The 26,752-nt window shown below is 38.8% G+C and overlaps 3 protein-coding genes across 6 annotated transcripts in view; 1 reads left to right on the top strand and 2 right to left on the bottom strand.

The window, feature by feature from the left end:
• The window catches only part of LOC146472872 (uncharacterized), a 28,613-nt gene extending 25,232 nt beyond the window's left edge, over window positions 1-3,381 (bottom strand). The window contains exon 1 of the mRNA XM_085119098.1: window positions 3,252-3,381. The gene's annotated coding sequence lies outside the window, so the exon portion shown is untranslated. The remainder of the gene's footprint in view (window positions 1-3,251) is intronic.
• LOC146472871 (uncharacterized) overlaps window positions 1-13,455 on the top strand; it is a 14,853-nt gene extending 1,398 nt beyond the window's left edge. Inside the window, exons 2-15 of one of the 2 annotated variants that reach the window (XM_085119104.1) lie at window positions 1,328-1,675; window positions 2,569-2,841; window positions 3,328-3,366; window positions 3,947-4,006; window positions 4,262-4,339; window positions 4,793-4,861; window positions 5,579-5,641; window positions 5,731-5,796; window positions 6,758-6,853; window positions 7,339-7,407; window positions 8,464-8,520; window positions 9,375-9,659; window positions 10,085-10,120; window positions 10,976-13,455. In XM_085119104.1, the coding sequence (XP_084975230.1) occupies window positions 1,328-1,675; window positions 2,569-2,841; window positions 3,328-3,366; window positions 3,947-4,006; window positions 4,262-4,339; window positions 4,793-4,861; window positions 5,579-5,641; window positions 5,731-5,796; window positions 6,758-6,853; window positions 7,339-7,407; window positions 8,464-8,520; window positions 9,375-9,659; window positions 10,085-10,120; window positions 10,976-12,570 (3,134 nt within the window). In that variant the 3' untranslated portion in view covers window positions 12,571-13,455. The remainder of the gene's footprint in view (window positions 1-1,327; window positions 1,676-2,568; window positions 2,842-3,327; window positions 3,367-3,946; window positions 4,007-4,261; window positions 4,340-4,792; window positions 4,862-5,578; window positions 5,642-5,730; window positions 5,797-6,757; window positions 6,854-7,338; window positions 7,408-8,463; window positions 8,521-9,374; window positions 9,660-10,084; window positions 10,121-10,975) is intronic. The other variant, XM_085119105.1, reaches the window with a different exon arrangement.
• On the bottom strand, window positions 9,497-26,752 carry LOC146472870 (protein arginine N-methyltransferase 3-like). Of its 3 annotated transcripts, XM_085119107.1 has the most exons (21): window positions 26,695-26,752; window positions 24,811-24,978; window positions 23,607-23,656; window positions 23,230-23,332; window positions 23,025-23,099; window positions 22,340-22,379; window positions 21,373-21,450; window positions 20,745-20,792; window positions 20,153-20,240; window positions 19,976-20,041; window positions 19,615-19,736; window positions 19,295-19,367; window positions 18,474-18,500; window positions 18,214-18,292; window positions 17,917-18,006; window positions 17,099-17,196; window positions 15,867-15,953; window positions 15,394-15,444; window positions 14,787-14,874; window positions 13,452-13,597; window positions 9,497-9,621 (listed from the first exon to the last, which is right to left on the bottom strand). In XM_085119107.1, the coding sequence occupies exons 1-20, from the start codon at window positions 26,720-26,722 to the stop codon at window positions 13,467-13,469; spliced, it is 1,590 nt and encodes a 529-aa protein (XP_084975233.1). In that variant the 5' UTR covers window positions 26,723-26,752; the 3' UTR covers window positions 9,497-9,621; window positions 13,452-13,466. The 3 variants fall into 3 exon arrangements, with proteins under 3 accessions (XP_084975233.1, XP_084975232.1, XP_084975234.1); XM_085119106.1 differs by lacking the exon at window positions 9,497-9,621 and having other exon boundaries at window positions 13,448-13,597; XM_085119108.1 differs by lacking the exons at window positions 9,497-9,621; window positions 26,695-26,752 and adding an exon at window positions 26,229-26,313 and having other exon boundaries at window positions 13,448-13,597.

Below are 26,752 nucleotides of genomic sequence, written 5' to 3'. Positions count from 1 at the left end.
ACTTATAAATCAAAAATCTCTTCGTTAAGATGGTAATAACAGTTGATTCAATCATTTACTTTTGCACTATTACATTTTTGCACGCAGCTAGAAATTATGTTCTCATTGTACCCAGGATAAATGTAATGGACAAGAGACAGTGTTTGTGACTTGATAACAAACACATTTTCTTGTATATGGGATGCAAAGTTTGCATTCGAAGCTCATGATACAAACAGTCCTGGGAACACACGAACCTGACTGGTTCAAGCGTCCTAAACTGTGTTCATTTCAAGCAATACCAATTGTCCACCAGAACAATTAGATCATACGTCCGCGTGCGTACGCGCGCTACTCAATTCAGCAGCATCCTTTTTAATACTCACTCACCCATTGAAAACTCACACCTGTAGTTTTATGTAATGTTTAAAACACGAGCAGCACTGTTTTATCGGGATTTAAAACCACGAGGCGCAGCTGAGTGGTTTTAGACCCGATAAAACACGTGCTGCGAGTTTTTTGAACGGCTTCAAAAACATTCCTGGAAAAGTGTGTGTCAAGAGAGTTCATAACAATGATGCTTTTGTGAACGTTGGAAATTAGCATACGGCAAAAACATTAAACACCGCATACTAATAAGGAGGAGGTTTTATCGCAAATAAAACCACTGCACGTGATGTTTTATCAACCATTTGATTGGTCAATGGGCTTATGAATTATTAATGCGTTTTTGAAAGTTTCACTAACATAAAATGATGATATATGATATGATATGATATGATATGATATGATATGATATGATATGATATGATATGATATGATATGATACTTCGTAAATAAAACCCTTCAGGTGGCTGGTATAACAGAGGGTAATTCCCGAGGCTGAAAGATTGTCTGAAAAATGAACAGTTGGCCGAGAAGCGAAGCTTTGAGAGCAACTGTGAAATTTTGAGGACAATCTTTAAGTATCAATGTATTATTTTCCGATATACCACCAAGCTGGAAAGGGATCTATTTTATTCTGTAACCCTCCGCGATTACATTCTGAAAAGCACACGCTTCATTGTGGAAAGCCAGAAAAGATAGTGATGGTCACGGGATGCTTGCAGGCAAACAAATGCAAGCTGACTAGTTTACTAGATTTTATTAAACTGTGATTGGATTACAACAGCTAAGATCTAAAACTGTGACGTTCTTTCTTTGTTTTTCCTCGTCAAAAATAATCGGCGACGGTTATCAAATTGAACGACTGTTTTCGATTTGTTTCCAGGTGACGTGTTTTGCCCAATGAGAACGCGCGGATGATATAATATGATATAATATACGATGTATGATTATCTCTTCCCAGAATGCCTAGAGCCCGCATCCAGAGTTATCAGCCGCTGGAAGAATGGAAACTACTACAAGGGCGAGATTGACTCAATAACAAACAGAGTGAATGTGCTGTTTGATAACGGCGCTCGGTTGGCTTATAACCCGCGTGACAATGTGGACATTGTGATCGATAGAATCCCTGATCATAACGAAGTGCCTTGGGGTAGCCAGATTATCGTCAATCGGCCCAGGTCTCGCGCGTTCGAGATTGGATACATACGGGACATTAAAAATGGACGATTTGTGATTCTTTATGAGAATGGTGATGAGATATTGCACACGCTGGACCAAATCAGGGTGTTTAATAAGTCGCGTATATGTGGTAAGTGCATGCAACACGAAAAATTATTTGATGTTGTCGAGCATACAGCTGTTTCGACAAAGGTTGTGCAAACAAAGCGAAAGGTGGTCTGGGAAATACCCAATCAATTTCAATAAAAGCTCAGAATCCATAATGCCTCAACCATACATCGAAGACTTGAGATGGCGGGCCATATGGATTCTGAGCTTTTATTGAAATTGATTGGGTATTTCCCAGACTACCTTTCGGCATTGTCGCTTACCCTTTTACGCTGTTTTTGGACAACCGTTGTCGAAACAGCTGTATACTGCTGAGTCCAGTTGCAAATACGGTTAAAAATTCGCCTGGATTACAGACAAAGAGATTGTTAAATCCAGTAATTTCAAAACACACATTTGGCCGCCTTAGGAATATCAACAGTAAGCAACAGTAAGTAAAGAGTTACATTTGGGGTTTAAGACCTACGCGTTATTTTGTATAGTACTGAAACTTTCTGAATGTGAATATATGATCATTCACTTATTCATTACTGAAACTTTCTGTTTGCTGAAAAAGAGAAATAAGCAAATGCTCATGTGTAGTTTTGCGCTGGATAAACCATGGTTTGTACTTTTGATCTTTTGGAATGATGACTCAGTCTACACAATTAAAATTTCCGCTCTTCCTTCGTTGTTGCATCACGATATATGCCATGATGTCAAACGTTAGACCCCAATAGCCTACACGTTACCAGTACATAAGGAATCTGGCTTCTCTCTTTTGCAAAATGGTCTGTTGGCACTAACCGCACTACAGCTAAAACTGCGGGCATGTATTCGTATTTTTTCATCTCAAAGCGATGATGCGGACGGTGAAGTGCTCAAGCTGCAGTTGGAGTCTTGGTCGGAATGAGTGTATACTTTATTGTTTTGCAGATGAGCCCGCATACCTGGGCTGTTTCCGTGATGTCCTTCCCAGACATCTCCAGGTGTACATCCCCACCCACCCAGCTACCATTGGCGCATGCGTGGACACATGCAAGTCACAGGGTTACAGTATCGGAGCGTTACGTAATTCCGATCTGTGCTTCTGTGGAAATTCGTACAGTAAATCTAATCAAGTTGAAGAGAAAGAGTGCGATATGCCTTGCTATGACAACTCGTATGAATTCTGCGGTGGATTTATGACCTTCTCGCAGTATTGGACAGGTAAGAGTCCACATTGTTCACATAGCAGCAATTTTTCTTAACTCAGTGGCACTTAAGTCCAACGTTACGCTTTCCATGGTCTACATAAAATGAATACATCGTTTTAAAGCAGTTTTCAATTAGTTTAGTTAATTGTAACCTCAAACGGAAGTAATCACTCAGGTCAAAAAAGCAGCAAAAACGACATAGTGAATCAATCACAATTCCAAAACAAATACATGCAACAGACGCTAAACGCGAAAAACGCGTCCGACGATGGTACAGTTAGTTTTCGTTGTACTTCTGATTGGTTTAGAAAGTGAGCGTTTTTAGTCATAAGGCCTTGAAACCTGCTGTAAACTGCTCAGTCTGTGAGCCTAGTTTTAAGGCCCATAGTAACCCAGGCTTTTAAAAATGTCTACACCACTAACCAAAATGGGAAGACTTCGTCGCAGACCGTTGTTTTCTCTTTCAGTGACAAGTTTTTCTTTCATTTCTATCTTACAGGAATTGTGGATGCTGCTTTTGGAGCTACACCTACACTCGGTAAGAACTCGAGTAAAAGAAGGAATCTTGGCTCTCATAAATTAAAAGTAAAATAAATATATAATGAATAGAATAACTAAATGCCAAGATCCCAAGACCTTAAGATCTCCAACGATCGATTGAACGCTTGAATAAGTGATCAATAAGGGAGACTTCATGATGTGTACATGCAGGGACATTTCAACATGGGTTGGGCCACCGCTGACCACATGAATCACAAAGTGGCAGGCGGCGATTCAGAGCGCTCGAGTCGAGTGCTGACGATCATTCGGTTATTACAAATGCAACGATCATTAGTGATAATATGGAAAGCAGCCTTAAATTATTAAGCTAGTTTAAACATAATGTTGGAAAAAGAACATAAACTTGTCAAAAATCAAACTGGCAAGACGCCAAGAAGCTGGCCGGCTGGTTATTAGCATAGTATGGTTTAAAAAGTGAACATGGGACTGCCGTTTTGATGTAAAACTCAAATATTTTTCTTATCATTCAAGATTCATTAGACTAACAACATCAGCAAATTTTACTTTTTATCTTTGGTTATAATTTTTTTAATCTTTTTTCTTCCCTTTCAAAACAGGACTGCAGAAACACTTCATCCCTTCAAACCATCCAATTCCATGGGAACTTCTTATGCACGGTATCCCATTTGAGTGTTTTGCTTCGTTGCTTGTTTCCTCAATTAACTGTAAAATGATTGGGCTCTAAGGATTGGTCTTGCCTTCCTCTAGGGACTAATCCAAAATTACTAATAGCGAACTGAAACGTATGAGTGTTCCGTGTTTCCACGATACAGAATTTGAATATGGTAAACACTGATCAATTTTTTAGCGTTGCTGATTTTGAAAGGATATATCTGATACTCATGAGAACTTAATGTATTCTTCATTCTTAGCCCGATCAAAACGGCCATTACAGCACACACCAGGAGCAGCTCGCAGCAGGGCTTGGTATCAAAATTATCCCTGGAAAGGTGAGATTCCGAGTTATACAAATAGCTAAAGTTAGTCAATTATGGTCTTAAAGGGTAACAGTATGACGTTACTGAACATGACTAAAACAAAGTAAGGATTCATATACGAGGTGAATGATTCCGCGGGGAAAGCCGTCTGCAAGGCCTGTAGTCTTAAAACAATCATTAAAACAACACAACCTCGTTCCCAGGGTCCTCTCTCTCCCTCCCTCGAGAGAAGGAGGAAGAGAGGGGACCCTGGGAATGAGGTTAACAAGAACATTGAGAGACAATTCCAACAAACTTGTTCAGTTCGGTCCAAGGATTTTAACTTTATTGACCCAAAATAAATGGAATGTTAGTTCACTAAGCCACCGTAAAAACAGCTGTTTGGTATAACGACCTGTGGTTTATACGTTCAAATACGTTTGTAAAGAGGGGTACAGATGGTTTTCCTACTGTTCTTTTAATCAGGAAATAACGTTGCATCACTCAGACCACAACCATCAAGCGGAGTAAAACGATATCCACCAGTATACCAACGTAAGTCACGGAATATACTTATTAAGGGGGCAGTCTGATTACATTTCCATTTTCCATCATAAAAAGAGAGAAAAATTTAAAATAGCTATAAATGAAGCTGGGTAAAAGGCGGAGTCGAGGAAAGGATTGGCTTTCCTGTCATCCGGGACTTCATTTCGTAGGTATGAAAGCGAGGCGCGAGTCCTTTTCGTTCGTTTTCTGAGCAAGTCACTTCCCAACTCTTCTCTGTTCTGTCTTGTCATTGGATGACAGGTATGCCGTCTCCTTTGCTGGAAAGGCCACGCCTGTTGTCAAAATATATCCCAAATGAATATTTCGCAATTTTGTGTCCCAAAAAACAGAGCTCAACCAAAGCAATACCTGACTTTGCCAATAGTCATGGGGTTTAGAGCTGGGAATAGGAAGCATGAAAGAGGGATGGGCATAGGGACATAAACACCGGGTTTGAGCGCTACCAACAGTAGTCTGAGAACTTTTTTCCTCGAACCCGCGCGTAAAGCGACGGTAAATTATGCAAATTAGAAAAGCAAACGAGGAGGGATTGGGGAGAGGGAGGAAAAAGTGGACAGAACTAAGGAGAAGAAAGAGACTGCTTGCATGTCCATCTATTGTTAATTATGTTCAGATTTAAATTTCAATCACCTTCAAACGTCAACTTTTCACTGTTTCCCTCAAATCAATTTCTTATGGCGGCTCAGTTCTGCATCATTTCTTCAGGTAAACCACTCTACTCACCAGCTGCATATCGGCGTTATCAACAGTATTATGGAGCAAAACCCTGTAAGTACACTTTCAACATGCCATTACATTACTGCATACTCGGTTTTATGATAACAAATGCTAACCAATGCTCCTTTTATTTCCTTTAGACCTCTTAAACTACAATGGACGCCAGCTGCCACAGACCATTTCAAGATATAATTACCAAACAGCAGGTCAGTTCAAATTTCGTAGGTTAATCCAAGTTGATAATGTCATCTTTACCTTACATTACCTTCAAACGTGGGCACCCGTCGACCACAATCCAACGATACATCTAGAACTTTTTCACGCTTTCTGGCGCTGATCATGAAATCTCATCAGGAAAAATACAGAAATCAACTAAATTAAGTACGTCGGCCGAAAATAAGAAGTAGCCCTTCTAAATTCTTCATTTACGGGCGCACTGTTCAGTTTTACCAGTCACTATTCATATTTCGAATGTCGTTTTTCATTTCCACGATCGTTTTCGGTTTTTTTAAAAGAGATATTTTTGTTTGCTATTGAACACAAATCGTTTGCTGAAGTTTTAAGGGCGATTAACGCTAATCAACGGTTAAAAGTTAACCGAGGTTCTTATCTTGCTGGTTAAAAAGTGTTTCAAAAACTAATTCCAAGTTAATGGGAAAGAAAAGTCTAAGTCAAGACTGAGGGACAAAAAATCTTTTGGAAGATCCCTATCTCCGAATTTATGAACCTATGTTTCCGTTCCTCAAGACCTAGCTGGCCTTACTTTTTTCGTCCCTTAGAAAACAAAGGGAATTCATTTTCCAACTTTACTAAAGTTTTAGGTGACATGCAGAAAACCAAAAAATCGAAACGCTAGCTTTTATTCACAATTGGGTGCCCCGGTTTAATGCTATAAGGCTATTTCCGAGTTGCTTTGAACCTCATTATGAAAGAGACTGATTGCAAACTTTTATTATGAAAGTTAGTTTTCATTCATATGGAAGCAAAACCAACTTTCATATGAAAAGCTTTGTACTTGGCCTCGCTTTCAAAATGAGGTTCTCAGCAACTCAGAAATGGACTAGTCAGTTATTACCCCTATCAATCAGAGCAAGTCACGCATTTGCGCGCTGAGACAGCAAGGTGTCATTCGTAACTATTTTTCAATCTTCTTCTTCGTTCCCTCAGCTCCAAATTCCCAGGCTTACCGTTGGCCTTACAATTACAACTACAAATACAGAAACTATAACCTTCAAAACAGCTTCACAAACACGCCTTACAATGGTAAGTAAAGAACACCTCTTGTTCACCCTAATTTGAGATATTAATGTTATCACAAAGCATCCATCGAATTGTTCCCACAAACGTCCGTGTTCCAGTCCCAAGAATCTTTCGAACAAGACTCAAAATTAGTGCGTTTAGGATGGCAGCCTGCGACCAAGTTCTCTTTTGGGGTGGTGCCACCCCACCGAAGAGAGCTTGCCAAACAACGATAATGTTTAACAAGGGCCCAGATTGTTAGTTACAAGTGTAAACGATTTATTAATTTGGCCCCTGGACAATAATTCGTAGGTTTTCACTGGTGTAAGAGAGAATCTTGGCTTTCAAGTGTCGTTGAAAGAGAGCCAAAGCAATCGCACAATTTTGTTTTCAACGCTCAATTGAAAACCATTCTAATTGCTTGAATGTCATTCATCCGTTCTTGCTCGTTTTCACTTCCCATCAGTGAACCGATATAACAAATTTTTACAGCTCATTTTATCTTTTAGGTTATCGAAGTGCTTATCAGAGGAGACCTGCCGCAAAACCCTCGCCCCTGGAAAGAGCCAAGTTAATGAGTAAGATAGTAGCATTTCCTTTGCAATATAAAACGGAAAATAGAAGAAAATCAAACAGGAATGATGGATTAGTAGATTGTCACGTTGAAAAACAGATTGGTGTAATTGAACAGATCCGATCTCGATAAAGTGAACGTTCTCTAGCCATGGAGCGGGGACGAAAACGACTTTCACTAGCCTTGAGCAGTCTTTACACAGCATTGTAAACTGCACCATTCACGGCTTTCATGTGAGCCGATAAATTTCATGATTCAATATCTTGAGAAGTCGCCTATTCTTGGAAACGCAGGGGTCCACAAACACCCCCACCCCACTCCCCGGCTTGACTATAACCCTACTTCCTACCAGGCTGAATGGCAAGTAATTATAGTTCACCACTAAATTTTCTCCGATTCTGATTGGTTTAAATTGGTCACGTGAGGCGATAGTGTTCATCCGCGGAGACACTATTACTGCAGTGTCCATCGGGCGAAAATGCCCGGATGGATAATGCTCGTCCGCGAAAAAGCCTCCCATTTATTCCTCCAATTCATTATCAAACAGGTTGCCTTCATTTTAATTTTTTGTAGTACGTTGTTCATTCGTCTTTTTCATTTCAACCTCAAATTGATGAGCTGTATAAACCCCAAATGATAGCCCCAGTGATTTTTGTACACTTAACTAAACCACAAGATACATTCAAAGTAACTTTTCCGCGGAAAAAAATTTACTGGTGAACAAAAAAACAATAAACTGTTTCTGTCTCAGGACTATCGGTCTTATAGTTGCTTTGCTGCCTCTTGGAAATTTGATGATCTTAAAACTGGTATTTGAGAACAGCAAATTTCCGCGGGGGAACTATGACCCGATAGTACCTCGACATAAACACTATTGTTTAATTTTGATAAATAATGGCATGGAAAAAAAAACAGGTAGTAAATAACTGTTAATTCCTTCGTGCAAGAGAGGTGTCTGGGAGTAAAGTATTAACGAGAGACGAGAACGTACTCAGTTATATTTATCTATAAATGCATGTTAGTGAAAGTTATAAGAAATGCATGCTTTCTTTCTATCAAGGTATGTTGAAAAAAGTCAGTTCGCAACTGTTCAGGCACATCACTGGGACACCTGTAGGTACGACTGTGAAACATGGAAATTGACTTACAACGAATGACGTTTTTTCCCGGAACAAATTATGAGTAAAACAAAAAATAAAATGAAGATGTCTCTTTAACGGGACTTTCCGAACTTTAAAGCGTTTAAAGCGAAGCTTCGCATAGCTCCAACTTTTCCTCTTCTGGCGCGGCGTGAGTCTTTTTCATTCAAAACGGCGTTTGAAAACAACTCATCGCAAAACGATTTTCAACCTCGGAAAATCCCATTAGAGAAACAATTTTATTTTTTATTTAATCAACTATGAGAGGGGAAAAGAAATAGTATCAAATTATAAGTAGTTTCAACATTGTTTCATTACAGGATAATCACTTCAAACAGCGTCGTTGCGGGACAAATTCATCGTTCTGAATGAAATGTTTCAGCTGTATTTTGCCGGCATGAAAACAACGAATGCGTTTTAATAGAGGAATATTATTCATTCATGTCAAGTGAAGAAACTCGTGCATCCCGTTGTGAAATAAAAAAAAAGGGTCCCATACTGGCTACAGAATGTACTATTTTGTGTTTAGTTTACTATCGCATCAGAAAGCCATTTATCACTTTGATCTGACTAGAAATTCAAGGTGACTCCCGACATTTAGTGTGAAGGATGTTTTCTAGAGACTGGCTACTGAATGCCCAACGTATTTCAACTTCTGTTACAGAACGTAAGAATTAACGATGTACTGATGATGTAACATTCATATATTAATCTTTATTTTAATTTTTTCGTTTGCACTCCTGCGAGATACAAGGAGTATTTCATTTTCTGCACGAATAAAACGGTTGATAGGCGAAAAGCACCTAATCTTAATGTCATGATGTGTTTATAGCCAAAGTTCTCAGCAACCCGAGATTCATGGGATGTTTTCAAGATTCCGAGGCACGTGACCTCCCAACAGAAGTGAGTGTGAGACCGCTGACAGTTGAAGGCTGCGTTTCCAAGTGCGGCCAATCAGGCTTCTCTATGGCTGGTCTTCAGTCCTCCATGCTATGCTTCTGCGGTACGACGTACAGTAGATACGGCAGGCTCAGAGATGAACATTGTACCATGCATTGTACCGGAAATTACAAGGAAATCTGCGGTGGATTTTGGATGAATTCAATATACTACACAGGTAAGACAAAAGGTTCAAACAATTACCCCAACCTAAAATAAAAGCGAACTACTTTTGGGTGTGTGTGCTCTTTTCTTTTTTCCCTCGATTTTGTTATCATATAATCTTAGACTCATTTTGTAGTTTATTGAACCCAATAAAGTTGTAGAAAAAAATCCTCAGCCATTTTTAGTTCTTAAAAATCAAAACTAGGCTTAAAACAGAGCGTGTCCTCCTTTTTAATATTAACAGTATAGAAAAATAGGGCCCTCGATTGCACCGACACCAACAAATTATTAGCTCATCAGTGAAACTGTACATGTTTAACCTCCGACGTCAAATCGTTCATTCTACGGAACGTTTAACCTTATCACCTTACGACGTAGTCACTCGCAAGTTGCCCCTTTTCTTTGCACTACTAATGCAATAAATGCTCGTTTTTTCAGGCGTTGGCCAAGCCATTCCATACGAGACAAAATTCGGTAAGTTATTCACCAAATCTCGAGTATGACTGTTTGAGCAAGCATCAAAGACAATTTGCCTCTTTAAAAGAATCAACGCCACTAATCCTTTGAAAATTGCCTTGTTTCATTTTCTAGCTTATCCTCAACCAGCCTATTTGCTAGCCACATTAAAAACTGTTTGTAAAGTACCAAGACAAAAATTATAAAAATCAGGAGTTATGTCTATGTTAAACCTTCAAAATCTATTTTTAGACTACAGAACTGTGCATAGCATACAGCGGTTGCGCGTGTGACTCATACAGGACATTTGATTAGCGAACGACCGAGAGAGAGAGACTAGGGAGCTTAAGAAACGACGACGGCAACGGCAACGACAACGCTGCAAAACAATGGGTTTGATGAACAAAAACAATCGCTCTACACGTGCGTTTTACATTTCTGGTACATTTCTTTGCCATCCCCTGGAAAACAACAACGTGAAAATGACCACATTTAAGGTTTTGTGGAGAACGTCAACGGACGACGGTGAATTTTTCATTTTCTTTCTTAACTTGTACGCCACTCCTACCAATTTGGTTCCTAGATAGTGCGCCATTTTTGTAAAAGTTGAGCGAGTTGCAATAATCACGAAGTAGCACAAATGAAATAAAGTTATATTTTCAGGTGACGTTTTCGTTGCCGTTGCCGTCGTCGTTGCTTAAGCTCTCTACTGTCTCCGAGTCAGGGGACGGCGAACTATCACAACCAAGTCTGTTGATTTACAAGCTGTGTGGCGGCTACCCTACTACAAGAACACAGAACCGTTGATCCAATATTATTGGATATTTATTTTCTAGTGAACTGCTCCCTTATATATTTTTGTTTTTCTTACAGGTCCAAGGACCCAGAAGATCACATTTACTCAAAATAAACTACCAAGCTCTCTTGCTCTTGCAAATGTGAAACCTAAACCTAAACCACAGCCTTTAAGTTTTAACAAGCCGTCGACTATACACGAGGCACCTCCACTCAAGACAAAGGTCAAAGCGCCTAAAATCAAAGACAAAACTGTCAAGGACAAGCCAAAGAAACCAACACGCCCGAACCACGGAAATAAAGGCAGACCCATAACTATGGAAGACTATGGCAAGCTGAGAAAGATCCTTCATACGCTGGCGAGATGGCAACGACAGCCAAACGAGTTATCTCATGGCAACAGCGAACTTAAGAAGAAACCAATGCCAAGCTACAAAGAGCTCAGGAAGATACTCGAAGACATGACTCCAGAAATCGTGAAAAAGATAGCCAATAAAATTATTTCTACAGACAGAACAAGGCTAAGCGACATGAAGCCCTTAAAAGCAGTCCATAGTTTAGAGGTTAATCTGGCAGCTTCTAAGGCAACAAAGGATAAAGATGCTGGGTTCAAACGGGTTAAGGTTAACAATTCAAATTATAAAAACTGGAGCAAAAATGGTAGTAACAGTACCTCAAAAGTTACCAACAACTATGAGGATCTTATTTTAGAAGCTGATGCTAAGTCTGTTAATTCCAGTGACAACAGTGCAGCAACAAGAGAAAAAGCTAATGAGGAAACTCCTTCCAAAAACGACAATTCTAGCAATGGAAGTCAGGTATCCTCAACGCACGCAACACAGACAGTTCCCAAAGTACAATCTAAAGATGGTAACAACATTTCCAAACTGCCGTCATTAATTCCAGTCGCTGATAAATATGGAAAACACGGGTCAAAGAGCAAACCTCACAAAATACAGGATGCGAGTAAACCGGTCAAGAACGAGTCCATGTCAGAATTTCGGCCAAATAACTCAAGCTTCGTGCACTTCGTTATAACCGAAAGTAAAACCAACAAAAAAACTGAAATCCCAAGGACTAAAATTGAATCACTGAGGAACAAAACACACCTCAATGAAACGGAGACGCCTGGGGAAGACGCCCATTACCAGAAGAACAATCGGTCCAACGTTACCAATGGGACGAAAAATAATGGCACGAGTCACACAAACCAAACAAAATTCCAGAAAGTGACATCTTTAGGACCTGAAGAAGATGTTGACGAAGTATTCGAAACGCACGTCACACCTATAAACAACACGTCGGTTGACAAAGATAAAAAGAAGGCCGCCAAGAATGTCGTTAAAGACTCCAAAAAGGTCACCAAGACAATAAACATTGGACATAAACGAAGACCACACAAAGTTCTCCACGTTGAAGCCAAGTGGAACGGACAAATTAATGTGAAAGCAAACTGGAAAGATGTAGATGAGACAGAACATGAAACGAAACCCAAGAAAAGTTCCTCCGTAAAGAAAACTAAAATTAAACCCAAGAAAAAGGATGCGAGGCTGAAAACAGAAGAAACCAGCGGCGAGGAAGAGGGAAGTGAAGAGTACAAATTTGACGACAGTGGTTCTAGAAACGATCTGCTTTGGAGGAAAGGCCGGCCACTGAAAGAGAAAAGCAACTAGAACAATTCATAAATGAATGTGCAATGTACATATGTAAAGAACGTCGCGGCCTTCAGTTGTGCATCGATATTGTCGCTTGCTTTTGCTATAAGCTTTCTCAAGACATCAACAATCTGAACACATTTCTTGAAGTCTCTGATTCTTCACCGGATCATGTATGTTGAACGATGTTGGTCGACGTGCATAATGATTCGAAACTACGCAGTATATGCACTACAAATGGAATGAAATTATTTTGTTTGAACGCCAAAGTGAGGACTTCTGTCCAACAGTTTACAGTTTCCAACAGTTGCCAAGGTCAAAGAAAACTCTCTCACCTCGGCGGGCTTTGAACCCACAACCTCTGGTTTTGATCATACACTGTGCAATACCAATCCCATTTGAACGCAAAACGTAGCACAAAGTGTTTTTAAGCTTGTACAAATGTACCTTTAGAAGACGGTCGATCTCCTGGGTAAGGAGACAGACCCATATCTGATTGGTTATAATCAATACCTAAATACAGTTCCTCTACGTTGTCAGTGAGGAGCATGGAATTTGCGGACTCGATAGCCAGACGTTTTTTGTAAACAAGACAGTGTGGGTCAGCGAATGACCGCTTGCTATTCATACTAAGAAACGCGCTGATTATCCAGGGGCATTGTCCTGGGAACATTGTGGAAGACGACTGGATACTGTTGTACAGTAATCTAGCACAGGTTAAGTCGATATTTTACGTTTACAGTGCTCCTACGTTCGAGGTGATACTTATCTATATTCTCCTCTGCGAGGTACAGAGAGAGCTCAAATGATTTATACCATTCTTTACATACGTTTGAGACAATTGAGTACCTGAGTCAAGCACTAATGAAACTCACAGACAAACGTATACAGAAACTCACTCAAATCGTCTTTTATTACTGTAGTAAGTAAGACTGTCGGCACAGTATTTTCTGTGTTGCCGCGTCCGTCACTTCGATGGTAATATCCAGTGATCGTGGATCTTTCACACTCTTGGTGCAGGACAAGAAGCCCTCTAGTACTTGACCTGTGCATGATAAATAATGATATGCATGAATATCTCAGCTCTTACTTAGCTAGTTAGCTTATTTTGAAGATCTCAATGATGCCTAAATGAAACACCAAAATGACGTTAATATGCCTTAAAATCAGATAAGTTCTGTTGCCAGTCTTTTGCTCAATACAGGGGACTACCTCAAATAATAGACAAAGAAAGTATTGAAAAATGCTGTACAAAGCAAATCTCCATTGAACGTCGACTTGCAAGAAGATTCATTTGTGCTCCTCGTGTTTTCATTTTTTCCACCTCAACATCGTGAGTCATCCCCATTTCCTCTCAATTCTTTACCAATTATCGTGACATGTAGAACACCGTTCTATGAAATTAAACCAGTATTTTTTTTAGATTTCCTTTTATCTAGACATGTGTGTTTTAGCCTCTCGGGTCGTACAAAAAACGATCAGATTAGCGGTTTTAAGTATCTAACGTCGTTTTCTTTTCAGTACGAATAAGTTTAAAGCACAATTGCACATTGACAGTCGCATCTCAATTAACAATTCCAAATTTGTAAATGACTATTGCATGGTAGCATGATATTTACTTCAATTTTAATATTTCAGAAAAGTTAATTCTATTGAATTTATGAAGGCCGATTTACACGATACAACTTTTGCTTACTACTGTCGCATGCGATTTCTAGAGCGCGCACTGGTTATGCAACTCTTGTCATTCAATGTTGTCTACACCTTTGATTGTCGAAGGATTTTATAACATGTTTCAAAATCCTCCGACATTGTACTTGACATGTACGACAAGTTGTAAGTTTGATTTACAAGAAACAATTTTTATCGTAAGGTTGCCGTCAACAGGTCGCATTCAACAAAGTCGTACCGTCGAAAATCGGCTTTAGCATGCAATGTTCTAACAATGAACTGGAAATAGTTTGTAAAGGAGGCTTATGGGAAGGAATCTCTTCAACAGACAACTGGACTTTTTAATATGCTAAATACGAATGAAAAGTAATGGAAATAGTCATATAACAGTATCAAAGCGATTAATAACACGATAAACTTTCTTCATTAATTATTATGAAAACGAATTAGGCAATATTTTATACAACAATGAACAGGAACACTATTACAAAACAGTTAAGATTGATAGATTTATTTTCTTAGCTGTGAAAAGTAGTTGGAATAAAGTATGAACTTATTATTACCTTGGGTGACGTTGATTGGTTGTTCGAGATAAAACACAGTTTGTTTCCAGTGTGTTGGCGCATGCGAAGGACTGGTACTAAAACTGACCTGGGAGGAAGCAAGGTAAAATTTAATAGCATACGAGCCACAGGCAGCCCCACTGTCGGCGCTCACATAGTATAAGAAACAAGTAGTCCACTTTTCATCGAGGGATTAACCCTTTACTCCCATATTCATGAAACATCGTTGAATTGCTAAGGAAATGAAAGCCTTTTTGCAGCAGTCCTCTCACAAAGTATTGTTACAATCTCTTTCTACAACATTATTGGAAGATTTTAGGGGGGGGGGGGGGGAGGGTTAATCATCTTACAAACCACCGCCTTCCTCGTCAACTCTACTCTGGATGGTAGAAGGTACTGTGAATTGCTCTTTTTGATCTCAAGCCCGATTAACTAACAAAAATCTGTCACCAGAATGCCAACATGTAAAATCAAGCTCTTGTACTGTTGAGTGTCGTATTTGACCCACATGTCAATAGGGACCGGTTTTTAAATGGCCATGTCATTGTAGCTGATTATAACGTTTACGAAGACTGAAACAGCTCAAAACAACCTTACGTAAGCTCACCTTTTCAACGCAGTTCTTCTCGAAAAATATATCAAAGTACGCAACGAAAGCCTGAACGTAAGATAACAAAGCAGACTGTTAAAGTTGTGTTTATGTTCGTCCCAACGGACGCAGAACATATAGTGACAAAGTGGCGCTGCGCAAAGATGACACAAAGACAATGTAACTTTATTTCAATGGGTTCTAAGGGTCATGTTTATGGTTTGTGATTGGTTGATTGCAATGTATTTTTATGTGCTTTCAGAGAGCTTTTGACTGACTGACAGTGAAAAGCAACGACTGGTAGGGTTTTTAACTTCCCAGTTTGAGTATCAAAGTTAACGCAGTCAAAAAACGGAAAGTTACTTTTAAGCAAAACAAGATTATTAGAAAACATCGAGCATCAAAAGTTTCCTCTACAGCGGAAAAATATTCACAGGAGGTTGCTGAAGGTAATTTGATTGAACCTGCAGTCCTGGAACATCGAAACTTACCGAACACAGACTGTCTTTGTTTATTGTAATAGTGAAGGGTGATTTGAACTGTAAATCATTTAGTTCACAGCTAGGTACATCCAGATCCTAAGAAAACAAAACAAAGGATTGCATTGTAAAATGTGTTTAATGTCTTAAAACGTTCTTGTTAATTTTCACTACAACTGACAAAGAGAAATGACAAAGAGAGATGGTATTTTGCGGACACCAAGTTTTCTGACTCGTGCGGTGGTGTCCATTATAACCTGCCTGGAGCGTATTAGAAGCCATTTACAAGTGACCAGTACGTCGATCATTCTGTTTTCAAAAGTATGTCCAACTTTTAAACCCTGACGTTAGCGATTAACCACAGCCGTACAACCAACGTTTTATGCAGATATACAAAGGCTACCATCGGCATTTATATGTCTTAAGCCCCGTCTACACGAGCAATTTTTATTTGCCCGTGTAGATGATGAAAAATGACCAATTTTTATGTGACAACTGCATTTGCTGAAAAGCTGGCGTGTTAGTTTTTATGTGGCAAATAAAAATTGCCACATAAAAAAATTGTCCATGTAGACGAGATGCCACATAAAATGTGACAATTTTTTCAACGTCATCTGTAGAACCCAGTCCCTACAGTCCCTAACGTTTGCGCATCCAGCATGGCGCCATCTTGCTTTTTGCCTTTCCATGGACATCTCCGCTGTGCGAAATTATTACTGACGCAAATTAACAACAAATATTTGTTGAGCCATCTACACGGGCAAATAAAAATTGCCATAAAAAATTGCTCGTGTAGACGGGGCTTTACATGTAACTAAAACAGTTATTCAACTCGCGCTTGTTGGATTTGGGATTATTATTATTATTATTGCCAATTCGGCGCAACGCGCCTCGCTCTCCAACTATCATCTCATCATCTCATATCCAACGCGCTCTCGAGGAATAGTTGTTAAATAAATATCTTGTATACACATTTGTTGACTACTGAAAAAAAGTCCTATTGAGGTTCTTACTTTCTTGGGAGGAAATTTCTTGTTGCTGATCAGAAAACTAATGTAATATGGAAGTGTTGCTTCGAGAGTCATGAACGGATATTATGGCTATCATGACTAAATTCTAACACTAAACTGAATAAAACCTATTAGCCTACAGGTTCTCAATCCGCTAGGTTATTATTACAAGAGGGTTTTTACGATATGTGTCGGTCACTACCCTTTGCTAGAACAAACGAAGCATAACATTACCTTTACTGTACACCGCGATGAAATCTCGTCTGTGGGATTTACGATTTCTACGGAGGGTTCTGTACAAACGGACGTTTTCATACAGCTCATTTTAAAGCCTATCATGCAACAAGAACATAAGAGAAGAGTTATTAAATCACAGAGTGTTCACCAAACAACCGAGTAGAATCCTGTTCTTCTTAACCCTGGTCAAATGCATGACTTTCAAGTCTCAAGCTTGTGTCGCTTGGCCCTTCATGTAAGGAACTTTGAGCAGTAAATACAATTGTACATATGTATATATTTTTTATTTTTATTTTATTTTATTTGGTGTTGATTTATAGAGTAGATATTGTAGATGAAGAACCGCATTTTGTTGGATACTCTGCAATAAACCATTTTATATTTTTATTATTTATTTATTTATTTATTTAGAGCTTGTGTGTACTTACCTACAGAAGTTGGGGGCAAGTTTGGCCATGAAACGAAATTCGCCCAAAATTATATTTTTCTCTTTTACTGCCGTGTGCAAAGCTGCAATCTGTGCGTTTCTTTGGGAGAATCCAAAAACCGATTTGTGATCTCAGATCATTCGGATTATGGTGCATCAAAGGAACCGACGAATCCTTGTCTAGAGTGGATTCGTCGGTTCCTTTGATGTGGTATGATCCGAATGATCTGAGATCACAAATCGGTTTTTGGATTCTCCCAAAGAAACGCACCCCTAGTTACGTCCTATTTGCCCTGGGCTTTGGACAAGCAATTTGCAGAAGCGTTTTATCTGAAAAACGTACGACGCAGAAAACATTTGCGTCCCCAATACGCAAACAGCTCCTTACCATAAACGTCATCCCAAAAGTCGAGTTTGTGTTGAACTTTTTCGCTATTTCCCAGTGCAGCGAAGCATATCGTGCATCGATCTGGATATACTGCAAACATTGTGAGGTGTCAGTTAGAAGAATGAAATCATCTTTTTTGCAAGTCAAACGCCCCCAGCCCCCTCCCCCCGTCCCCCCACCGCCTCCACTGTTTCTTTTTTTTTTATTATTATTATTTTTTTTATTGTTACCCGGTCATAACAAGTGTATCGGGACGAAAGGAGGAAGAAGTACATTGAAGATCGACGTGAATCTTACCACAGCCTGTTGGTTTCAGCCATTTGTCCCTTGCAAATAATACAGTGTCAAGCATTGACTCAAACAGTAGAAAATAGCCCTGAAAGTAAGAAAAAAAGGCCGCAGTTTTTAATAAGAACAGAAATTCCAAGGCATTTATAAACGAATTTCATTCATTTCAGGATATAATATTATACCTCCTGTGCAAAATAATAATTTCTGTCTTGCAGGGAAAAGGGGATATTTTGTGACAAAAAAGTACCAAGAATCTATTAACTCACCATCCATTCCGATATAATAACATCTACCTAAATACGAAACCCAAAAGAAAAAACTCAGAATAGCAAAGAAAACATTAATAACGTGATACAAACTACAAAGATGAACAAAGGACACTAACGCTAGCATGCACCTAATATGCCGATATTAACATTCAAAAATGTAAAATCGAGTGAATTTTAGTCCGAACGTTTCGAAACGCGGGAAAACAAAGGAGTGTAGTCATCACGTCGACCACAACCTTTTCCTTCATAGACAACGGATTCAGGTGGTAAGGGCCGGAAACGATCTTATAGAACTTCGGACAAACTCTTCTGATCAAATATGTACACTGTCACGAAATTAAAAGCGAATGAGAGAATTTCTAACGAAAGTTTGCGAACGATGTGATGTCTATAATCATAAATGGTCTCATTTTTGATGGGATGAATTATCTTGAAAAAAATACTTAAAATTTTGAAAGTCCAGAGTCGAGCAAGTCCCATACATTTATTTCAATTTAAAGGAAGGTGCCACCCGGAATCGTGAAAATGTCCATATGGCCAGATATTCATGGTCCGTTGGTGGATGGGTTTATGGATTCCACAGTGGTTATTTTATGGACGATACCGGTGAAATTGTCTCTTTGTTTTTTACCTTTTGTTGCCTCACACACTATTGTTCTACTGGTGTTTACACCTTTTGATTGCTTTGTTTTATGTCACTTTTGATTTTGGCAGGTTTTTATACCGAGGATGAGCCCACTTCATGATACGGAAAGCAATAAGCGTCTACTGATGAGCTACTAGCCATAGTAGTAGACTGTTTTTTTTTTTAAGTTTACCTTGTCAACTGGCAATGTTACTGCCTCTGCCTTTCCTTTCACCAATGTAATGACATTTTCCAGGCCATTTTCCCTGAAATGAGACAGAACGAACTTATGACTAACACAATCGACAATTATGGTACTTAGAATCCTGCATGTGACGTTCATAGAAAGGACAAATGCATATGATAACTGACCTTATACAAATGCAATAGACTATTTTACTACAACTAAAGGAATCCTTCAGTACTTTGTTTTCTACTCTGGTTTTGTAGTGAAATGCGCCAGTGTGAAAATGTATTACTACTGAGCATTGTAGGACTTTACGTGAAGCTTACCTCACAATATCCATAGCCTGGTAGATTATTTCTGATTGGTCAATTCCTATCACGCGACTTGCCCCAGCCTTCGCAGCGAACATGGAAAGTATGCCAGTTCCACATCCGATGTCTAAAACAACCTAATCAGCGAATTGTAAAGAAGCAGTTAAAAATTTGGATCGGAATCAAGGTAAACTGAGCTGTATGTTATGTGAGCGGCTTTTCCGAGCACCTTTACTTGGTTTTAGACTGAAGTTACTAAAACGTGCTGTACGAAGGAAAAAAAAAAATCTTGCTTCTTTGTTGCAAAGATGTCATCAATGAGTCAATGTCTCATAATTTCGATGTTAAAGCTCGAAATTAAAGAATACTGGTATACCTTGTCTTTGAAAATCGCCGGATTGTTGAGTATAAAATCCCTGTAGCTTTCAGTCCTTGTTTTATCCTGTTCAAAAAAGGCATAACCGAGTAAGATACTTTAGCACGGCTAGACTGAACGCAACAACACGCTATAGAAAAACGCACAGAGTGTTTTTAAGTCGAGCTAACCATGTACCTTTAGCATCTCCTCGTGAATGCCAAAATGCGCATACGAGCTGAAATATGCATCGTCGTCGCCATCATTATCGCTAGTGGTTCTAGATCTGAAATTAATGCATAGAAAATCCCTCAGAATAAAGCCGGGGACAGACAAGGAAGAAAGAGTGGGCTCTTACATCTTGTCTTGGAAGGAACACTTATAATAACTATTCTATAGAAGAGGGCTTGAAAGTACCCAGGGCAAGAGATGGAAAGTTCGACTTCATGACCGGATCAAGAACCAGTGTGTCTTCATACATAAATCGGGAAGATGATGGTGTCATGACAACTGCTTTGGTTACAGTCCTTCCTGCGGGTATTTCTCCTGTCCACAACGTACAACCAAACGGTAAAGTAACAAATCATGGCCATGAACACTTACAGAGAAATTAATTGATTTAATAATTTTATCAATTTGCATTCCATGGCTTGGGTGGCAGACATGATAACAAAAGCAAAGCGACAGTGATCCGGTTTGGCTTGCCGGGCTTCTTCATTGCCCGTAAAGTTCGTGGGGCGCACGTGTTGTGTGCAAAGTCATTCATTTGTCTGACAGTGTCCGTTTTTACCTGTCCTGGCTTTGCTGTTCCTCAAGTAAAGCACTCTGTGCAACAGATCTAAAAGATAAAACAAATTTACTAGACATTAATTAGTTTTATAGAGATATCAATCCAAATTCAGAGAGTTGCAGGTCGATGGAAAGTCTTCCATCAGCCGTAATACAGCAATCAACTAGCCACAAATTGCTTTTAAACATGCTATGTTCAAGATAAAACAGCACCAATTTTCGACAGTGTCTTTGCTCAGACATGAAATTGCTCTTGGAGCACCAAGAAGAAAATATCAAGTAATTTCTCGAAGAAAGGTTCAGTGATTTCACGAGGGAAGAACACACCCTACTCAGTTTTTGGCGATTTTAAGCAAATGCACAAGAGGAAAACTGATGTTAGCCAAATGTTCAAAGTGCAATCCACATCCATACTTGGCCATCACCATAATTACTACCAGAGTGACTGTTTGGGAGACGCAAATATGTTTTTGGCTATTAAAAGTGACTCTAATAGGTCACATTGTACCTTTAAAAGCAAGAACCAGATCACAGTGACTGACTTTTGATTCTGGAAGTGAAGGCGTGAATAATTCAGCAAACAGTTCGAAGTTTCCGGTGATAAATAGTATTTTAATAAATACATGTACCTTAACTGATAAATATCTTCAACTGCTCTAGCGAGATTTGCTTCTGCAACATGAGCACGGTTCTCCAGCTGCTGAAGCCTTAAAACAAGAGACGAGAATAATTAATAACCAACAAACAGCGTTTCGTGACGACAATGTGGAGAGTAAAGAGTACACTGAGGAGGACTCCATTTCTTCTATTAAAACAATGTTCGACACGTACTTGTTTTCAGAGATATTGAATTCTTACGTTAGTATTTCACCTTTTGTGTTAATTCTTAAGATTTTAAACTCGTTTTCTTTTACAATTGTTTTATCTAAATCTCGCTAGGTGAAGAGGATCAAGACTACATGTAAGGTTAGATGCGTTTAATCGAAACATTTGTATTATTACTGTACTCTGGACATCAAAGGATAGGCGTTATGTACAAGAGGGGGCTAGCAAAAGACTGGTGATGATACAGGCCTCAGATTAAGTTCATCCCTATGTAACCTGCGATGAAGGTCTACTTCATCCATCTCATATCTACGTAGAGTATTCTATGTAGTGTACTTGGCCGGCAGTGGATCAGCCATGAGCAATACTAATTGGGTAATGGACTACAAAAGACTGCAACCCAGTCCAGGAGCAGCAATACTTCTAGTCACTACTCAAACGCAAAAAACAATTCATGGAAAGAAAACAAAGGAAATTCGAATCACGACGTGAAAGAGGTTTGGAAATTTTTTGAACTTTTGCTTTGAATTTCGCCAAGAATTGTTAAATGATCTGAAAAGCTGTATCTCAAACACTCGAATGAATGTTTCATCTGATTTTCAAAAACCTCGAAGTTGGTTAAAAAAATTCGGCGAAATCGGATTAAACACTCTTCCTCGTGTTTGATATATTACTTCGAAAATTGTTACAAAACCTGGAGCTGAGTGCTCGACCTAATGAATCAACTACTTAGTTTAGATTGAAATGTAATTAAGGTTAGATCGAAGGTACCTTTGTTTCATGTCCAGATATTGTGAATATGGTACGCTAGCTGTATGGTTTGGGGAAAAAAAACGTATAGTCTAAATAAACATTTTTACTGTGTTTTGTTGAAAGACATAACATACAGATATAACATTGCATGCACATACGTGTATATTTTCAAATTAATCACCCAAAACATTAACACTGTCCTCAATCAGTAAACTATTGAGAGTTGCCTTATGTTACCTATCAATACACGTGTGTGTAAATAAAGGGTTTGAACCCATGAGTATAAGAGGAATGTAAGTATACAGCTCCCAAGACGTGAAGTATGAGCTAGAAATCTTGGTTGTGACAGTAACCTCACAATCTGTAAACAGTTGGGCCAATGAGACTCAGTTTAAACAGACTATTGCTTGACTACACTACTAGCTATTCCTTTGAGTTTGAAGATGACTATTCCTTAGGACCTTCTCAACAACATCAGGCACCAGTTCAGCAGCTGTTAACAACAAATTGGTAATACTGCCAGGGAAAATATTTCATGCACAATAGCCTTTCCCAGTTTACTCCTGTCGAGTGTTTTTTTTTTCACAACAAATCTCTTGTTGAGATTGGTCAGAACAGAATAGAGCAAAGTGCTCTATTCTACCTTGCTGATACCTAAATACAGGTACATACATGTAATCCAAATTTAATGAGCAAAGTTTACCTTCATTCTTGCTGCTGCCTTCTAGCTGGCTTCTTTCATCCTTGTCAATTTCTACATCAGAATCATCATCAAAATCTGCAGTGTTTACAAGAATTGTACATAATATTAATGCAGCACATACATGTACCAAATGTCTGAATTAGGGAGGCCTTTTTCCTTACATTCGAAGTAGAATAGTAAAAGACAAACAAGTTGAGTTTCATACCATATTGCAAAAGGCCATCATTAGCAAGAGCTGGCTGTAAAAACTCATCATTTTCCCATGGCAGAGGTGGAGTGACAGATCCAAAGCTTTCAGGGGAAGGTTTCTTGTGCAAGAAAAACAAAGAATGCAGTTCAGTCAACATGTGAAAGAAAACCAATGTACTGACCATGGAGTAGCAAACAAGAACAATGGCAAAACGTGTGTCTCACAAGAAAAGCAGATGAAAACCCAACATTTACAGTAAGTAACATTGAAAAATCCTCTAATCCTCTCCTATCAATTATTTTCTGCAAACATTATTATTTTCTAACCAAACAAAAGACAATGAATGCTACATTTTAGTATTAACAGACACCAACAGTTTATATACCAGTTACCATTTTCCTAATGTAATTTATTAACTTGATACATCCATAGAAGTCCAGTCCTTAAAAAAAAGAAAAAACAAGAGAGAGAGAAATATATTATTTTGTGACAGAAGGAACCTGTCAAATGCAGTACTGTACTGTCTTGAACTTTTGAACCTGTGTGTTTCTCTACAGTTTCTTCACACATGAAGCATATACGGTCGAACCTGTATTAAGCGGCCCTGTATTAAGCGGTCACCCTCTATTAAGCGGTCACTTGTCAAAGTCCCGCAAATTACTTCTCTTAATTACTGTAACTTTGACCTCTTTTAAGCGGTCACCTCTATTAAGCGGTCACGGTCACCCTTTGCTAAGTCCCGACGAGCTGTTTCTATTGTCTTGACCTGTATTAAATGGCCACTTTGTAAAAGGAAACCACTCAAATACTACAGTAGTTCATACAAGTACAAACAGCACACCAGGTAATTGATTTCCTTGTTTATTTTCACAAATCATTAAATCGCCGAATACATTACTCGAACATTACTGGTCAAAAGTCTAATCATTGCAGATCGAATCCTTTTTTCATTAATTTCTGTTTAAGCACAAGAAGTCATCCCAGTTTAACGGACACCAGGAACTTTCTCTGCCGTTAAGCAAAGTGAATGACATACTTAGCGATATTAAACTACGGAAACCTAAACAATAGACATTGATATCTAATTCTTTTTCTTCTAAGGACAAATAGGTTTAAAAGACAAGACTGAAAAGATTAGGAGTATGTCTTTTTCTAACGACCGGCTGTAATACAGGCCGCATCAACTTGACGTTACTGTTTTGTTACTCCCTTTCTATGTTCTATTTTTCTCAAACCATGTTATTGTGGCAGTTACTTTTAACCGAGTAAGTGATTTTTGAGCGCTTTTATGCATAAGCTGTTTACTACGTAATATAAAATGGCATTTTCACTCTGTTCTGACCTGTATTTTGTACAACCTGTATTAAGCGGTCACTTAGCCATTCCCCGAGGGTGACCGCTTAATACAGGTTCGACTGTACACTGTTGGAGTCACTCTTGGCTGTACATTAAATTTCAAAAACGTACATATTCTCCTTGGTCGGACAGGGGGCAATATATAATGTATGAAGGTTGCCTTGTTCAATCATCAACAAATCCATTGTACTTACTGTATCTCAAATTAAAACACTTGTAAATGCAGCAGATCCAACTTACTGTGGATTCTTGTTACTTTAAGAATGTCAACTCCATGAGCTGAGATACAGTGATTCCAGACATTATCAGCATTTCTAAAGCAGTCCTCGCAAAACAGACAAACAATGGAGCTCTCCTGTTCCTCCTCTTCTATCTCCTCCCAGTCATCTTCATTTTCACTTCCACTTTCTGTGAAAAAAATTATATATGCTTTTAGCTTTTTAACCCTCTAGTTTGCATACGACTTTGTTGTAAAAAATTCATTCACATGACAATGTGCTCAATGTTCAACTTATCAGCCTATTGATGGGGTGGGGAGCTGAAAATACTGCCTATCTTCATTGACAATTTAAAAAAAAGTTTGTAATTACAGTACCATATGATTCAAAGTAAGTTACCACCTACAAGAATTACATCGCAGGCTACGACAATCGGGTTGCACATAAAGGACTAAGAATTGTAAGTGTTATGATGATGTTAATGAACTATTGTAAGGGTAACAGAAGCAGCATTAAAAAACTAATTAATTGCCGATTGTCATAGAAAATTCCACTGAAAAAAATAAACTATGCAATTGAAACTGGTGAACTTCTACTTTGGAACAGGTAGCATCTGTGCGCCTCCTTTCAAGCAAAAGAATGAAAAGCCACCACAGTTTTGGAAATAACACAACATTACTCTTAGAAGTTTGCCGTATTTATTCACGCCAAATGCTGACCAGATTTTATCATGAAATCAAGGTAATTTTAGCCAAATCCTTCAGGAATATGGGGTCTTGGTCCAAAGCCAAGAGTTTTGACACAAATTGTTTCACACACAACATGAGACCCTGGTAACTTAGTTTTGAGTAGTACTGTACCTAGAAAAAGTTTCATGCCAGGCTAAAAATTCCAGCCCAATTAGCTCAACTTTCACCTGTGCCAAACAGGCTGAAGAAACTCTCACACAGTGTAGTTACCACAAAATTTCAGCCTGGATTCAGAACAAGAACTTAGGCCAATCTTGATTCTCAGCTGAAAATTCCTTTGTATAATTATTTTTAGGCTCTAAGGCCTAGTTTCTGTAGCATGCAGCAGCCAGGAGTATTTTGATTCTACAAACTATTCATAGTCCACAGAGGGTCACTGGAAATTTATGATGGGTAAAATGGCTCAAAATTTTAAGATTTTAAAGAAGAGTACAAAGCTAAACTGGAATTTCCCGAGGGATGAGGGGTACGAACCAAAAGACTTCATGGGAGGGTTATGGATATTTTCTGGAACATCAAATTTGGGCAAGTTGTCGACACAGTCCCCTACATTAAAAATATATTCATTTTACCAATAAAACTCTAGTCACAGTGATGCATGTGTAGTGTTATAAATGCATGGAGCTGTGCAGAAATCTTGCCCAAATAACTTTGTACACCTAAATGCGATGTAAAGCCTCAAGTCGCAGACCTTCAGATCTTCCATACAAAAGGCCAGTTAAACTTCCAGCATGCTAACCACCTCATAGCCTGCGAGCAGGATAACCACCTCACAATTCAACACCACATCTCGGTGATCACAGCTCTGACAGCTCCACACCGGCTTCATGTGTCGTGTATTTGGCCACTCTTAATCACAGATGCTGTTTTCTTCTTAACATGGCCAAAATTTTACTTATGACATCACAGCTACAAATAATTGTCGAGATTTAGAGTCCTGGATTAGGTTACGAATTTGAACGAGATCCAAAAGAGCTTGAGAGAGTCACGTGCACGTACGTGGTGTCCTCTCTCAACCTTGTTTCGGGAGCTAGTTGTGAGCTGTAGCACGTTCCGAGTACTTTCGAGTTAACTTTTTATTTCTTTATCATGGAAAATGTCCACTTTTTGAGACTAAACCCCGATTAAAGGAGCAATTTATATGATTTAGTCCTTACCTTCGTTGTTTTTCATTTTGTCCGCCATCTTAGAAACTGAGCCTCAGTGTCAGCGGCT

This window comes from Pavona decussata, unplaced genomic scaffold, assembly GCF_977016875.1.
Source record: "Pavona decussata unplaced genomic scaffold, jaPavDecu1.1 SCAFFOLD_96, whole genome shotgun sequence".
Lineage (NCBI taxonomy): Eukaryota > Metazoa > Cnidaria > Anthozoa > Scleractinia > Agariciidae > Pavona > Pavona decussata.
This window is presented reverse-complemented; position numbering and strand designations above follow the sequence as displayed.

What these genes read in the sequence shown, in the direction of transcription:
- LOC146472870 (XM_085119107.1), bottom strand. Translation starts at nt 26,722, where the DNA reads ATGGCGGACAAAATGAAAAACAACGAAG. An exon ending in GAACAGCAAAGCCAGGACAG is followed by an intron (nt 20,241 to 20,744) that starts GTAAAAACGGAC and finishes CATTAATTTCAG; the next exon opens with ATCTAGAACCACTAGCGATA. An exon ending in TTATTATATCGGAATGGATG is followed by an intron (nt 18,293 to 18,473) that starts GTGAGTTAATAG and finishes TCTTACTTTCAG; the next exon opens with GGCTATTTTCTACTGTTTGA.